Source organism: Penicillium macrosclerotiorum, assembly GCF_028827735.1.
Source record: "Penicillium macrosclerotiorum strain IBT 26536 chromosome Unknown utg000002l_segment0_segment0, whole genome shotgun sequence".
Lineage (NCBI taxonomy): Eukaryota > Fungi > Ascomycota > Eurotiomycetes > Eurotiales > Aspergillaceae > Penicillium > Penicillium macrosclerotiorum.
The window spans coordinates 362,568-375,887 of NW_026643082.1; the positions used below are offsets into that span (position 1 = coordinate 362,568).

Below are 13,320 nucleotides of genomic sequence, written 5' to 3' on the forward strand. Positions count from 1 at the left end.
GGGTTTCTGGCTTTGGGTCATCTACTAGTACTCTAGGTGGATTGAATGTCTATAATCACTATTTCTCTTTCAATATTCCCTAATAGAAAAGAAATCATTGAAGCTCTTCTACAGTCTACCGCTTGCATTCTAGAATGATCTCTTGCAGGGCTATGCATGCTGCAGCGTTGATAATAGGTTGGAGAAAATATATGCATCATTGAAGATTTAATTCAGAGCAAAATTCCCTGTGAATTATCTAACTTATCTTCATGACACGCCGCTATCCCCAGGATCCCAGACCTTTTACGAAGTGCACTTTCTACCCCTCCGTTCTTGTCGGTCCACTTGGAGGTCCGTCCCGCTACTCCGCCCAGGTTGCTCCGGACTCTGTTTACCCAAACAAAAAACTTCCGTGCTCCACCATCCCGCTCTCACGCTTCACAACACCCCAGGCCTCATCCACTGTGGAAAGTGGCCATCAATCAGGATGGAAAAACGAACGGGAGAGTCTCCGATGGACTTTGAGTGGCAGTCTCGTCCTCCGGGTGACGCCAGCTCGCCTTTCTACCAGATTGGCATGCAGCACCACGACAACAAGAAGCGTAAGTGTCCCACCACCAGACCCCAGCCAGACCCTCTTTTTTCTCTTCAAGACTGTGGTCTCTGATCTGTTGATCCTGCAGGCACCCACAGTGTCTTCGATTCTCCCGGGAAGAAGCCGTTGCCATCTCTCCGCCCTCCGAACTCACAGCCCTTCCTGTTCTCCCGGTCGAATACCCAGCCCGAGTCGCAAGTTCCCCGGTCAGTCTTTGGCCAACCAGCATTCACAAAGTCAGCCTTTACCACTCCACGCAAGTTCGACCCTGATCTTTCTTCAGGGGCGGAGAACTTTTCCTCCCCCGACAATGCGGATAACGAAGATACGCCGGAGCAGTCAAGCCCAAGGCGAAACTCTCTGTTCAACATCTACGGACGGTTTGCGCCCAGCCCTGGCCGAGGCGAAATTCCCCGGCTGAACAATTATTCGAATGCGCTAGTACGGCGCGTCCAGAAGCGGCGGCGTCGTAACAAGGAGCTTGGACGGCACATCCAGATCGATACAGATGATGACGAGAGTGACCGACCCAGCAGCCGTGAAGGTCGCACGGACAAATCCCGGAACAAGGGCAAGCGGTCTGAATCAAAATCCTCTACAGCCCCATCGTGGTGGACCATGGCGTGGTGGTCAGAATTCTTCAAACTGCTAGAGGAGCATCCCAATGTGCCCAGCATCTTGTCGTGGTGGGCCCAGTTATTGGTCAATTTGGCATTATTTTCCCTTGCTCTTTATGTGGTCTTTGCTTTCATCTCGACAATGCGCAGGGAATTCAATATTGCAGCCGATAACGCGTCTGCTGCAATGATAACAAGTATGGGCGTTTGCGCCAACAACTTTCGCATTAATAACTGCGAGCTTCGACCACCCGATTTGCAGCTGAAATGCGAGCAATGGTTGAATTGTATGAACCAAGATCCATCTCGGGTTGCCCAGGCCAAGGTGTCAGCACACGCGATGGCCGAAATAATCAACAACTTTATTGAACCTATCAGTTGGAAAGCAATTGTACGCGCCACTATCCCATCTTCGTTGCTCGATGGCTTTAACTAATATGTTTTTAGATGTTTTTCCTCGCTTCCCTCGCTACTGTGACCGTCATAAGCAACTGGACCTTCCGCTCTTTCAGAAATCACCTCAGCCAAGAGGACTACGTTCGCCATAATTACCCACCAGCTCACCACTACTCTTCTATGCACGCTACTCAGCCCCAGCTGCAGCACAATCCCAGTCATGGCTATTTCGCTCCACATGCTCCGCAGCAACTGCAGTCCAATGGACACGCCGAGAAGAATGATGCCCCGTTGGCGCTGGAGGATGTACCATCAATGGACTTTGTCACCGAGCGCACCCGCGACCGCGAGAGCCACCTTCGGACGCCGAGCCCGTCAAAACGACACCGTCAATTTGCATAGCCATGTGAACATATTTCTTGAGGTTCCGGCGTCTTTCACTCGGTTTGGTTGCATATCCGACAAGTGGGTTTACGGATTGGTTCGGTATTGGTGTTTTCCTTGTTTCTCATGTGCTTGTAGTATACCATCTTCCCCGTCTTTTTTCGGTTCTTGTATTAGTTTTGACCAGGCTTCAGAGCTCCTGATAGCAAGATGCTTTGCGCATTTCACATTCCCCATGTTGGGCTTCTCATAACATGAAATGATTTCTTTGGTACTTCGACCCTCACTTTGTGACTTCAAATGTCTTCAATGAAGTAAGATCAAGAGCAAACATCCATCACTTCCCTTGCTCCCCACTGAATTGTGCCCGCTGTTCCCGGTCACCAAACCTCTTCGGTTTTCGGCAAACACCGTCTCGCCCGCTCGGCAAACCGTATCGTGGTCCCGCCGTGGCCATCGGCCTCCGTGACCCACCTGCCGTCGCCGAGCGGCCGTCAACGGCCGAGGCTTGGCATATCCACCGCCTTTGATCTACTCGGAGGATAGAGCAGTGAGCATTCATAGCACTCTTTACTCGGTACCAGAAAATGTTTTCCTCGGAATCACATCTCTTCATCGGACACCGAAGTTCGAGATCGTGCTTGGCAATACGCAAAGATAAATCCCACTGTTTTCGGCCGTCGGCTTTCGATATTTCTTTTTCTTAACCTGGTTCTCTTGCAGAACGCCGAACAATGGTCGAGGAAATGCCCAAGTACAGCAGACATAAAAGCAAAAGCATATCCGGTTTAGAATGTTTGAACTCAATTTCGAGCAATTGTTTTGTCCTATTACATATTCCTTTGAATCACCATCGGAGTCATAACTGAATTCCATATTGCATCCTTCTGGTATTTCGAACTCAATTCCATACCCTCCACGTTTCCAATGCACATAGAGCCCAAAGTCGATGCCTCCGACATCTACCCCGAGGGCGGCCTACGTGCCAATCTCGTCGTGCTGGGGAGTTTCAGCTCGATACTAGGAGGGCTGGGACTGATGAACAGCATCGGCATCTACCAAGCCTGGATCTCGACTCATCAACTATCCTCCCTCAGCGAGGGTCAGATTGGCTGGATTTTCGGGCTGTACAACTTTCTCGTATTCTTCTGTGGCATCCAAATCGGACCAATCTTCGATGCAAAGGGCCCGCGCCTGCTGATGTGGTTCGGCTCGGCGCTTATCGTCTTGACATTCATTCTTATAGGCTTCTGCACCGCATATTGGCATTTTCTCGTCGTTGTCGGCATTCTTGGCGGAATGGGAACATCTTTCATCTTCATCGTGCCCGTTGCCAGTATCGGACACTACTTCTGCCGTCGCCGAGGCGCAGCAACAGGGCTGGCCTTGTCCGGCGGTAGTATTGGTGGCGTCATTTTCCCGCTTGTCCTTGAAAATCTCGCGCCCCGGATCGGATTCGCCTGGTCCACACGGATTATTGGCTTGATCACCTTGATCCTACTCATTCCCGGGTGTCTCCTTGTGCGAGCCAAGTTCCCTCTAAAGGCACCGTCGCCGCCATCAGCTAAGGTGTTCCTGCCTGACCTGACGATCCTCAAGGACCCGGTCCTGGCACTGACCACTCTAGGCGTATTCTTCATCGAATGGGGATTTTTTATCCCGCTTGAGTATATCGCCTCTTATGCTCTTGCTAGTGGTATCTCCCCGAAACTGTCGTATCTGATGGTCGTGTTCTTGAACGCAGGCTCGTTTCCCGGTCGCTGGTTACCTGGTATTCTAGCAGACCGCATCGGCCGATTCAACACGCTGCTCTTAACCAATATCTTATGTCTGGTGGCAGTACTGGGCATCTGGATGCCTGCTGAGGGGAATCTCGTCGCCGTAGTGATCTTCTCTGTGGTGTTTGGCTTCGCAAGTGGCAGTAACATCAGTCTTGTTCCTGTTTGTGTGGGCGAGCTGTGTCCTGTCCAGAATTACGGTCGCTATTACACTACTGTGTACACTATCGTCAGCTTTGGGTAAGTTTTGTTTTGTTTTTCCGGGGTCCAACTTTGCCCTGGTCAACGTGGTCATTATGGCTAACTTCTTGGATAGCGCTCTGACAGGTGTTCCCATTGCTGGTGAGATTCTGCATCGCTGCCATGGTGCATACTGGGGGTTGATCGCATTTGCTGGCTGTGCATATGCAGCTGGGATTGTGTGCTTTTCTTGGGTGATGTGGCTCCAGCGGCAGCGTGGAGAGAAGGCTTAGGAGATGGTGGATGCGAACATGATGACGAAATATATCACATGTAGTGGGACATGAAAACATGTGGACGCATATAGATTCGTAATGAATTGATGATAATTTAAAAGCGGTCTGAATCAAACTGATAAAAAAAAATCCTCAAAATAAGCAATAATTTCCAATTCCCGTTTGTGGTATTACGCCCCCCGCCACCGCAGCCTTTATCTTTATTTCCTACCAGGATACAGGACTAGAGATTTTTTTATCCATAGAGTATGAGTTAAGGGGCTTTGATAACATGATTATAACATACACATTACAGCTGTGAACAGTAGAAATGTCTCAATAGATCTTTGGGAAATAGTTTAGAACAAAAGAAGAACCCATCTCGGCGTTCATTCTGACGTATAGGTTTGCCATCCAGAGGCAAGAGGCGACCGCAAAGAACCTTCTCATATAACATGCCTCCTCAAGATATATTTGCCAAATAATCCTTCAATCGAAGCTTGCAAAATTTTCGATCAAAGCATATGCCAATTGTTAATCGAATAGACCGATAATCGAACAATAAATTTGTTTCGCCAAAATGAGCTTCACCGACGATACGAAGCGCAATCTGATCATAGTGTCCAACCGCCTTCCACTGTCGATCAAGCGTGTTGACGGAACATTCCAATCCTCCATCTCTAGTGGAGGTTTGGTCACCGCATTATCGGGCTTGACAAAATCGACTGAGTTCCGATGGTTTGGATGGCCGGGTATTGAGGTCAAAGACACGGCAGATAGGGCGCAGGTTGCGAGCAGCTTGGATGAGCACAATGCTACTCCAATATTCCTGGATAATGACTTGGCACGCGAGCACTATAACGGTTTCTCCAGTAAGTCATGGTCCGTCCTCGAAATGTGTCCCATTCCAGACTGCATGCTTACTTTCCTCCAAAGATCGTATCCTGTGGCCTATACTGCATTACCAATCGGGGGTCACTTTCGACGATGGCCCTTGGCAAGCATATAGACGTGTAAACGAACTTTTTGCGGACGCGATAGCTAATTCTGCTGAGAGCGGCACTTTGATTTGGGTGCATGATTATCATCTCATGCTATTGCCAGAGCTCCTTCGGAACAGACTTCAGGACCAGGGCAAGAAATGCGCCATTGGATTCTCATTGCATACTCCGTTCCCTGCTGGTGACTTCTGGCGTAACCTGCCAGTCCGCAAGCATCTCATCGAAGGGCTATTATCCAGCGATCTGATAGGATTCCACACAGATGAGTACAAGCAAAATTTCATGGATACCTGTGCCAGTCTTCTGTAAGTCTTACCTCTAGACTTCGTCCATTCAATAGTTGCAACTTTTGACATGAAGGTGTTGCTGATTCGTCACCAGAGGCGCACGTATCGAAATTCGGAATCAAATCCAGTACAAAAATCGACTTATATGCACAGACAAGTTTATTGTAGGAATCGATCCCCAAAAATTTAGCGAGACGTTGCAAAAGACGGACGTACAAGCTCGTATCAAATCCCTTGAAGAGCGGTACCGGGGCATCAAGGTCATTGTCGGCGTCGACCGGCTCGACCATATCAAGGGATTAACACAAAAGATGAAGGGCTTTGACTCTTTTTTGGATGACCATCCCGAGCTCCGAAACAAGGTTGTTCTCATCCAGGTGGCCGTCCCAAGCCGTGAAGATGTCAAAGAGTACCAGGAACTAGAAACGGAGTTGAGCACACTGGCTGGCAAGATCAACGGCAAACATGGTTCGTCTGGGTTCCCTTCAAATGCTAACTAACTTCGAATAACACCCAGTAGCTACTCCCGACGGCTCGCCATTATTATATATGCACCGTTCGGTCCCATTCACGGAATTGACTGCGCTGTACTCCGTTGCTGATGCATGTCTGCTAACCTCCACCCGAGACGGGATGAATCTCGTATCCTTCGAATACGTCGCCTGTCAAGAGAAGAGGCATGGAGTTCTCGTTTTGTCTGAATTTGCTGGAGCTGCGTCTTTTATGCGCGAAGGCAGTGTTCCATTCCACCCAGCTAACACAACAGAAATGTCTGAAGCTCTTTACAGCGCTCTCAATCTAGACCCGGCTGAACGTAAGCGCAAGTATGAATATCTTCGGGATTTCGTCAATACCCATACCAGGTAGGCATGACCTTGTCTCTGTTAAATTTGAATTTGCCACTAATCAGCTCAAGTGCGGAATGGGGCCAAACCTTCATAGAGAAGCTGTCCCAGCGTTGTCGACGACCTGGAGATCCATGCTCATAAGGAGACACATTTCTGGTGTACTGTATTTTGGACTTGGAAATGGGTCTTAGGCGATTCGGGGCGTGATTCGGGCACTGTAGTAATATGCCATGTTCTACTTCGTGATCAACTGTGTGTTTAACAGACTTGCCGTCTGCATGGACAACGCATACCTGGTATATTTTTCGGGACTTGATCATTTCAAAGACGAAAAATCCCCCCTATTACTTGCCAACATAATTTCTCCATATTCATCCAAGTTTGCTGGTCCGTAAGTATACCACTTGTATGTAGGTTCTCCATAAACAAGTACAATACCGAGGAAGAGTCAGTGAGTTGTCAAAGATATCCAAGATATGCAGTGAATCCATTCAAGTCATGTACTACAAATAGTAGAAATTTGGTCATTTTGTTTAGATCAGTGTGCGCACGGTCCTCGCGTCGATAAGGCAGCACTCGAGGCATCCTCTCATCTTGGGGACCGTCATAATGCTCATCGACCTCTACAACCAACTTAAACATCCTCGCATCAGCGCTAACAATTCTAAAAAAGCCCCATACTTGAAAATCAGCCGTCGAGAGTGACTGATCCACGATTCACCAAATTTGATAAGAATATTGGCACCAACACGGCGTAGATCACAACGAACACCTTGACTTCCTCGTACACGTCCATCTCTTCCCCCCATATTCCAAAAGCTCTTATTTAGGGCTCCCCAGTCGCCCTATCTCGTTTGCAGCTATTTCTGAATCCACCAATCAGCGTCTAGGGCTCTGTGATCTTGGTCACTGCCTGGCTCCTGGTTGTCTATAAATTCACATTTTCGCACAGAACTCTTCTTCCTCTTCTTCTTTCCGCCCCAGGTTTGTTTGTTCCCCCCTTTGTTTGCTAACAACACTCCTCACTTTAGTTCGACATAGCGTTTCTTTGGGCAATGATGAGGAAATGGCTCATGACTTTCTTTTCGAGACTGCTCCGAGCGGGGATGGGGTTTGTCGATGACTTAAAAAAACCACTGAGCCCAATGATCGCTATGTCAACATTATATGCTACTCCGTCCACAATCTTGTCTTGTATTATCTCCTTTCCTGTACGGAACTGCATTTCCCCTCCAGAGTCTGGCGTTTAATATACTCCCCTAAGAATTCCATTTTATTATCCCCATATAAGATGTGTAGCGGTTGAAGAGATTATTTCCTGTCCACAATTCCGTATTTTGTTGTTCGGCTTTGTAACTCGTCTAGTTTCTTTTGTCTGCCCGCTGAATGTATTCCTTGCATCTGTCTGTGTCTTGAAAATACATGTAGCCCGACTTCCAAAGTCACTGAGAATGGTATAATGAATAGACGCGACTTTTCCTGACGCGTTCTGCATCAAGTGTTCCCTTTCAGCTCTCCTCTTGCAGGTTTCTCCCTCCACTTCCCTCTTGTATCGTCGCACCGATCCCAACGTCTCGATACTAAACAGCCCTATAGCTTTCAGCTGTCCTTATGAACTCTATCACCGAGATTTGTCACTATTCAATCCTTCTATGTCACTGCATTTGGTGTAAGTGTTAATATCTGAATGGGTACTTTCCTATTGAATGAAGAAAAGGTGTATTTGAGGATCTATGGACCTGATTAACAGCCAGTTATCTGACATTTCATGTTGCTTGAAATAGGAGATTTCTTCCTTCCGTTCTCATCTTGAATAAATGCTAATCCGTTTAAATCCAAGGACTCCATCATCATCTACACGTGGGGCTTACTTCCCGGGTTCGATACTATGCACCGTTGCGAGACATTCGCCCTTCTAATAACTCATCGCTAACACTCAATACGCTTCATTTGGTTTCAAAAGACACTAAGGCGACTCATGCAAAGGACAAGCCGGGCGTGGTATCATGGCAATGAGAAAATGCTATCGCATTTAGCAGTGTTATCTGGTACGAAGAGATTCCATAGGTTGAGTAAGCTAACCTGTGGGCTATGAGCGAAGTTCTTAGCGAAGCGTCTATTTCTTAGCACCTGTGAAGTTTTAGAGTGAAAAAACCTTTGGAAGTACGTACGTTAACCTGCTTCGCCTAGGTACCTCATCAATGAGCTCAGGTATAACTTAGCACCACAGGTAAAAAAACACGAGAAGAAACACTCTATGAACAAGACATTGAGACTTTGTCTGTTTGATTTCTCTTCACTTTGGGCTCTTGATCAACGCCTATCCCTTTGCAGATTCTGATCTTGTCTCATGCTTGCTTTGTTTCGACAGCTTAGATCCTCAAGTTGCTGTTTCATGATGACAAAGTTCGTTTGTCTTATGGGGTAGCATGGCTTGACGTAAATCTTTTTCAATATCAGTTATTATTTACCTCTCTGGTTGATTGTCGTTTGCTTGTTGAATTGTCATACTGACTAGAGTGCAGTCGAAGATAACCTTAAAACGAGCCCCACATGCCGACCGATCACGATCGCACAGATCCGGAACAAAGATTAAAAATTGCCTGCGTATCACCTAAGCGAGATGTGCCGGAGTTTTGACACGGAAATAGCATACGACTGGTGATATATTGGCTTCTGATACAATGCCCGAAGGGATTAGAAATCAGTTCTGTTGAAGGCGTGTCGTGTGACTGCCATAAGTCCTTATGACACTAAGCCTATTCCTGGGTATTCTTGACTTGTTGGAGTTGTTTTCAAGGGCATCGGATTGGACAGAATGCCCTTTTGACTCCGGCGTTGTTTGAGTTGAGCTCATCCGTGGCTTGATGGCGTGCGATCGATTGAAGATTCGCCAGGAACAAGGCTCCACTCCAGCAAAAATCAGCTGCATTCGTGCAATCACAAAAATTTCATTACCAGGGTTGCTATCAGCGCAGTCAATCTATGTATGCTGCTGACCGGTTTATATAGTCACACAAAAAGACCTTTCCTATCTCTAGTGGGGGCATTTATAGCTTTCTTGTAATTCAAAAGCATCAGTCACCCACCGAGCATCGACCAGCGGGGGTCTTGGCCCTGCGATCTTCACTGGTGCCCCGACTGGGGCTCATCACGACATCGGCAACAAATGAACGGGACAAGATATTTTCCACGGGGATGTGACAACAGTCCCCACGGTCGCACGGAATGGGATGTTTAACTTCTCCTTCGCAACTTCTTCCTGTTGCGAGTCAAACGGGTTTGATTTATGAACATCCTGTTGCAGCCGACCGGAAGATCTAGTTGCTATCGAGAATAGCTTGGCTGCACCTATGACAGACATCAATGTTGGCTACAACGCGACAGCATATCGCGCAACGATGAAAGATCCAGAGGAAAATGTCTTCATCCCAGAGGAGGAAACCGTTCGGTCAGACAATGAGTCGGTTGGGAAGGATCCATTTTCAGCGCCGTTGAAGCGGCAACTTAAATCACGGCATCTGCAGATGATTGCGATCGGAGGTGTGTGCAAATATTCTCTCTTCACATGGAAACAATCTGTGTCTAATTCCAGATTTTAGGAATAATCGGCCCAGGGCTACTTGTCAGCTCAGGAAATGCGTTGCACGAGGGTGGCCCCGCCGGAGCTCTCATCAGTTTCTGCTTGGTGGGGATCATTGTATTTTTTGTGATGTGAGTGGAGAATCCCGGTAGATATGACTGTCGGAATAAAATACTAACGAGAACAGGCAATCATTGGGCGAGATGGCAACTTTGATTCCGGTCACAGGTTCGTTCACAGAATATGCAGAACGATTTATCGATGATTCAATTGCATTCGCATTAGGATGGGCATATTGGTATTTATGGGTTACCGTGCGTTATCGGTATCCGGTGCGAGCCTGTCAGATCGTTATACTAACTCGACAGAGCGCTGATAGGTTCTTGCAAATGAATACAATTCAATTTCGCTTGTCATCGGATATTGGACAGAAGCAGTGCCACAATGGGGTTGGATTCTCATTTTTTGGTTTCTCTTCCTTGGCTTATCCAACCTGGGTATCTTGGCATATGGAGAAATGGAGTTTTGGCTCTCGCTGTGCGTATCAAGTCCCGCTGCCCGACAAGAATACAATGCTAACATTCATTTTTAGTATCAAGGTGTTGGCTCTGATTGTTTTCTTTATACTCGCCATTTGCATCAGTTCAGGAGGCATTGGCCCACAGACAATTGGGTTTAAATATTGGCATGACCCAGGCGCATTTGCGGACTCTATTAACGGGGTTGCCAAGACCTTTGTGGTTGCTGGCACTCTTTATGCCGGAACAGAGATGTATGTAGTCCAACAAGGAAATTCCTTTTTCCTTCGCACTTATTAACATGACACCAGGGTTGGAATTACCGCCGGTGAATCAGAGAATCCCCGCCAGGCAGTTCCACGGGCGATTCAACAGGTATTTTGGCGCATCCTGATCTTTTATATCGGTATGGCCACCTTTGGCAAATTCGTTGCAGGCCATTAACGAAACTTCTCAGGTACCATCTTCTTCATCGGCATCTTGATACCATATAATGACAAGCGATTACTGGATTCTTCTTCGAAAACCGCCAGCTCTCCATTGACGATTGCTTTGCAGGATGCAGGCATTCTGCCGGCAGCACACCTCATCAACGCTTTGATCGTCATTAGCGTCATCTCAGCAGGCAACAGCTCATTATACGTTGCATCTCGTACGCTGCTCTTCATGTCGCGCAATGGAAAAGCGCCTCAATTCATTGGCCGTGCGAACCGCGCCGGCGTTCCATGGGTCGGTCTGGTATTCACCAACGTCTTCGCTTGCATAGTTTTTCTGGGACAGTCTTCGAGCGCAGGGACGGTTTTCTCCGCTTTGATTACGTTGTCTGGAGGTAGGTGTCATTTATCGTAGGCCAATAAAATAGCATTATGCTAACCACGGGGAAATAGTGTCGACATTCATTGTTTGGGCCGTTATTGGCATCTGCCACATTCGCTTTCGTCGCGCCCTGGTGGCACAGGGACAGGATCCATCAATGCTGCCATTCCAAGCGGCACTATATCCCTGGGGCACCTACTTGTCACTGGCGGCCAATATATTCCTTGTTTTCTTTCAGGGATACACGTGTTTCCTGAATCCATTCAGCGCCACTGACTTTGTCATCAACTATATTCTCATACCTGTATTCGTCCTGTTTGTGGTTGCGTACAAGATATGGAACAAGACAAAATGGGTTAAGCTGGAGGAGATGGATATCTGGACTGGAAGAAGGGACTTTGCAGCGACCGACGATTCGCAAACGAAAAGGCCCCAGCAGTGGTGGTCTCGCATTAGCGACATTTTCGTGGGATAGCCTGGATATCCTGTGGTCAGATTATGCTCTCATAATACTAAAAAACCATATGAAATCCACTTTGCAAGACACCAACTGATTCATCCGGGCCTTGCTTCCAACCGAGATTTTTCTCGAGAAGCATAGAAGGGATCGGCACGGATTCCGACGGAGAAGCGGGCTTTTTAGTGGAGAGGGCCGTGGCTCGAAATCGCCAATATAGCGGGCGTGGGGCGTTAATGCTGAGTTATCTACGTGAGATTAAAGGGCTAGATCATAAACAAATCTGACATCCGTCTCGGCATCCTCCACCTACCTGCGCATCCCGAATTCTTCAGCGGCGGAGTCTCCCGCCCCCAACTCCCCACTTTTTCATACCGAGCCAGGCACATCGTGGCCCCTAAGACCACTACTCATTGGCCCGATAACACAAACTATTCTTCTCGATGCCGTACTGGCAAGGGTCCACTCCTCAACCCCGGCGCCAAAGCCGGTCGATCATGCCCGTCTTTCAGCAGGATGGCGCACCATGTGAGTAGCAACCAACCACCAGTCGATCGCTCACGTCGCCCAGGCACTACCAATCAGCGACTCGCTGTACCTCGTTGATGACCTTTCTCGTACAGACACTGCAGATCGGCGGACATTCCTGTTCTAGTAAAGTCATATTGCAAGTGAGGTGCTCTCTAGCCCTGTGGGCTCGAGAACCCAATGATATCCCGTTGACATAGTGCGGCCAGATGTAACATTGTCTGAAGTCGGTGATTTTGGGCTTGGCTATTATGCTTCCAATGGAGAGCAGAGCCAGGTTTGGCCTTGCTCTCACACAACTATTTAAGTCACTCGTGGCCCGCGTGTGTATGCTCATACCACGGAGAAGAATCAAAGCGCAGATCCATCCCAGTTATTATCTGATCGACCTGTTCATCCTAAATCAAGCAAATCTATACTGAAAATGCAGTACTCGAAGGTATCATCTACATTCCTACCAAGACGCATTGGAGTATCTGCCTTACCATGCAAAGCCATATTAATATACTTATCCCATCTAGATCCTGGCCGTCGCCACTCTCTTCTTCTCCGCGGCCCTCGCTATCCCCGCCGAGAAGCGTGCATCATGCGCCTATACCTGCGGCACCGTCTGCTACACCAGCAGCGCCGTCAGCGCGGCCCAGGCAGCCGGCTACGAGCTTTACGAGGAGGGCAAGACCGACAGCTCGTACCCGCACGTTTACCACAACTACGAAGGCTTTGACTTCTCTGTCTCTGGAACCTACTACGAGTTTCCCATTCTCAGTGACGGCGATGTCTACGATGGCGGCTCCCCCGGTGCGGACCGTGTTATCTTCAACACCGCCGACGAGCTGGCTGGTGTCATCACCCACACTGGGGCTAGCAGTGATGATGGCTTCGTTTCTTGCTAGATTATCTCTATCTAATGGGGGTATATAGCTGGAAATGACTGGAAAAGCAGATTTGATCATCTACGACAGGGTGTTCCGAAAGCAAGAATGTGCTGTAGCCAGACCGAATTGAAGTCTCTTTTCCCTCAAATTATGTGTAGCTAGAGTCCATTGATGAAAATAAAGATCTATGTAGAACGAGT

The 13,320-nt window shown here is 48.0% G+C and overlaps 5 protein-coding genes across 5 annotated transcripts; all 5 read left to right on the forward strand.

Annotated features, from left to right (window-relative positions):
- Positions 1-469: 469 nt before the first annotated feature.
- Positions 470-1,992, forward strand: N7462_001291 (putative nuclear envelope protein Brr6; the record flags this gene model as incomplete). Its single annotated transcript, XM_057073017.1, has 3 exons — positions 470-584; positions 666-1,585; positions 1,642-1,992. 3 exons carry the CDS (start codon positions 470-472, stop codon positions 1,990-1,992), a joined length of 1,386 nt encoding a protein of 461 aa, XP_056936658.1.
- A 909-nt stretch (positions 1,993-2,901) lies between these two features.
- On the forward strand, positions 2,902-4,225 carry N7462_001292 (Major facilitator superfamily domain general substrate transporter; the record flags this gene model as incomplete). Its single annotated transcript, XM_057073018.1, has 2 exons — positions 2,902-3,992; positions 4,069-4,225. The coding sequence occupies 2 exons, from the start codon at positions 2,902-2,904 to the stop codon at positions 4,223-4,225; spliced, it is 1,248 nt and encodes a 415-aa protein (XP_056936659.1).
- A 562-nt stretch (positions 4,226-4,787) lies between these two features.
- Positions 4,788-6,484, forward strand: N7462_001293 (trehalose-6-phosphate synthase; the record flags this gene model as incomplete). The annotated part of the gene is made up of 5 exons (XM_057073019.1): positions 4,788-5,079; positions 5,144-5,513; positions 5,590-5,963; positions 6,016-6,358; positions 6,412-6,484. The coding sequence occupies 5 exons, from the start codon at positions 4,788-4,790 to the stop codon at positions 6,482-6,484; spliced, it is 1,452 nt and encodes a 483-aa protein (XP_056936660.1).
- A 3,212-nt stretch (positions 6,485-9,696) lies between these two features.
- Positions 9,697-11,735, forward strand: N7462_001294 (amino acid permease; the record flags this gene model as incomplete). Its single annotated transcript, XM_057073020.1, has 8 exons — positions 9,697-9,886; positions 9,946-10,057; positions 10,114-10,240; positions 10,306-10,463; positions 10,519-10,698; positions 10,756-10,850; positions 10,902-11,273; positions 11,332-11,735. 8 exons carry the CDS (start codon positions 9,697-9,699, stop codon positions 11,733-11,735), a joined length of 1,638 nt encoding a protein of 545 aa, XP_056936661.1.
- A 934-nt stretch (positions 11,736-12,669) lies between these two features.
- On the forward strand, positions 12,670-13,138 carry N7462_001295 (extracellular guanyl-specific ribonuclease RntA; the record flags this gene model as incomplete). Its single annotated transcript, XM_057073021.1, has 2 exons — positions 12,670-12,684; positions 12,767-13,138. The coding sequence occupies 2 exons, from the start codon at positions 12,670-12,672 to the stop codon at positions 13,136-13,138; spliced, it is 387 nt and encodes a 128-aa protein (XP_056936662.1).
- Between the last annotated feature and the right edge of the window lie 182 nt (positions 13,139-13,320).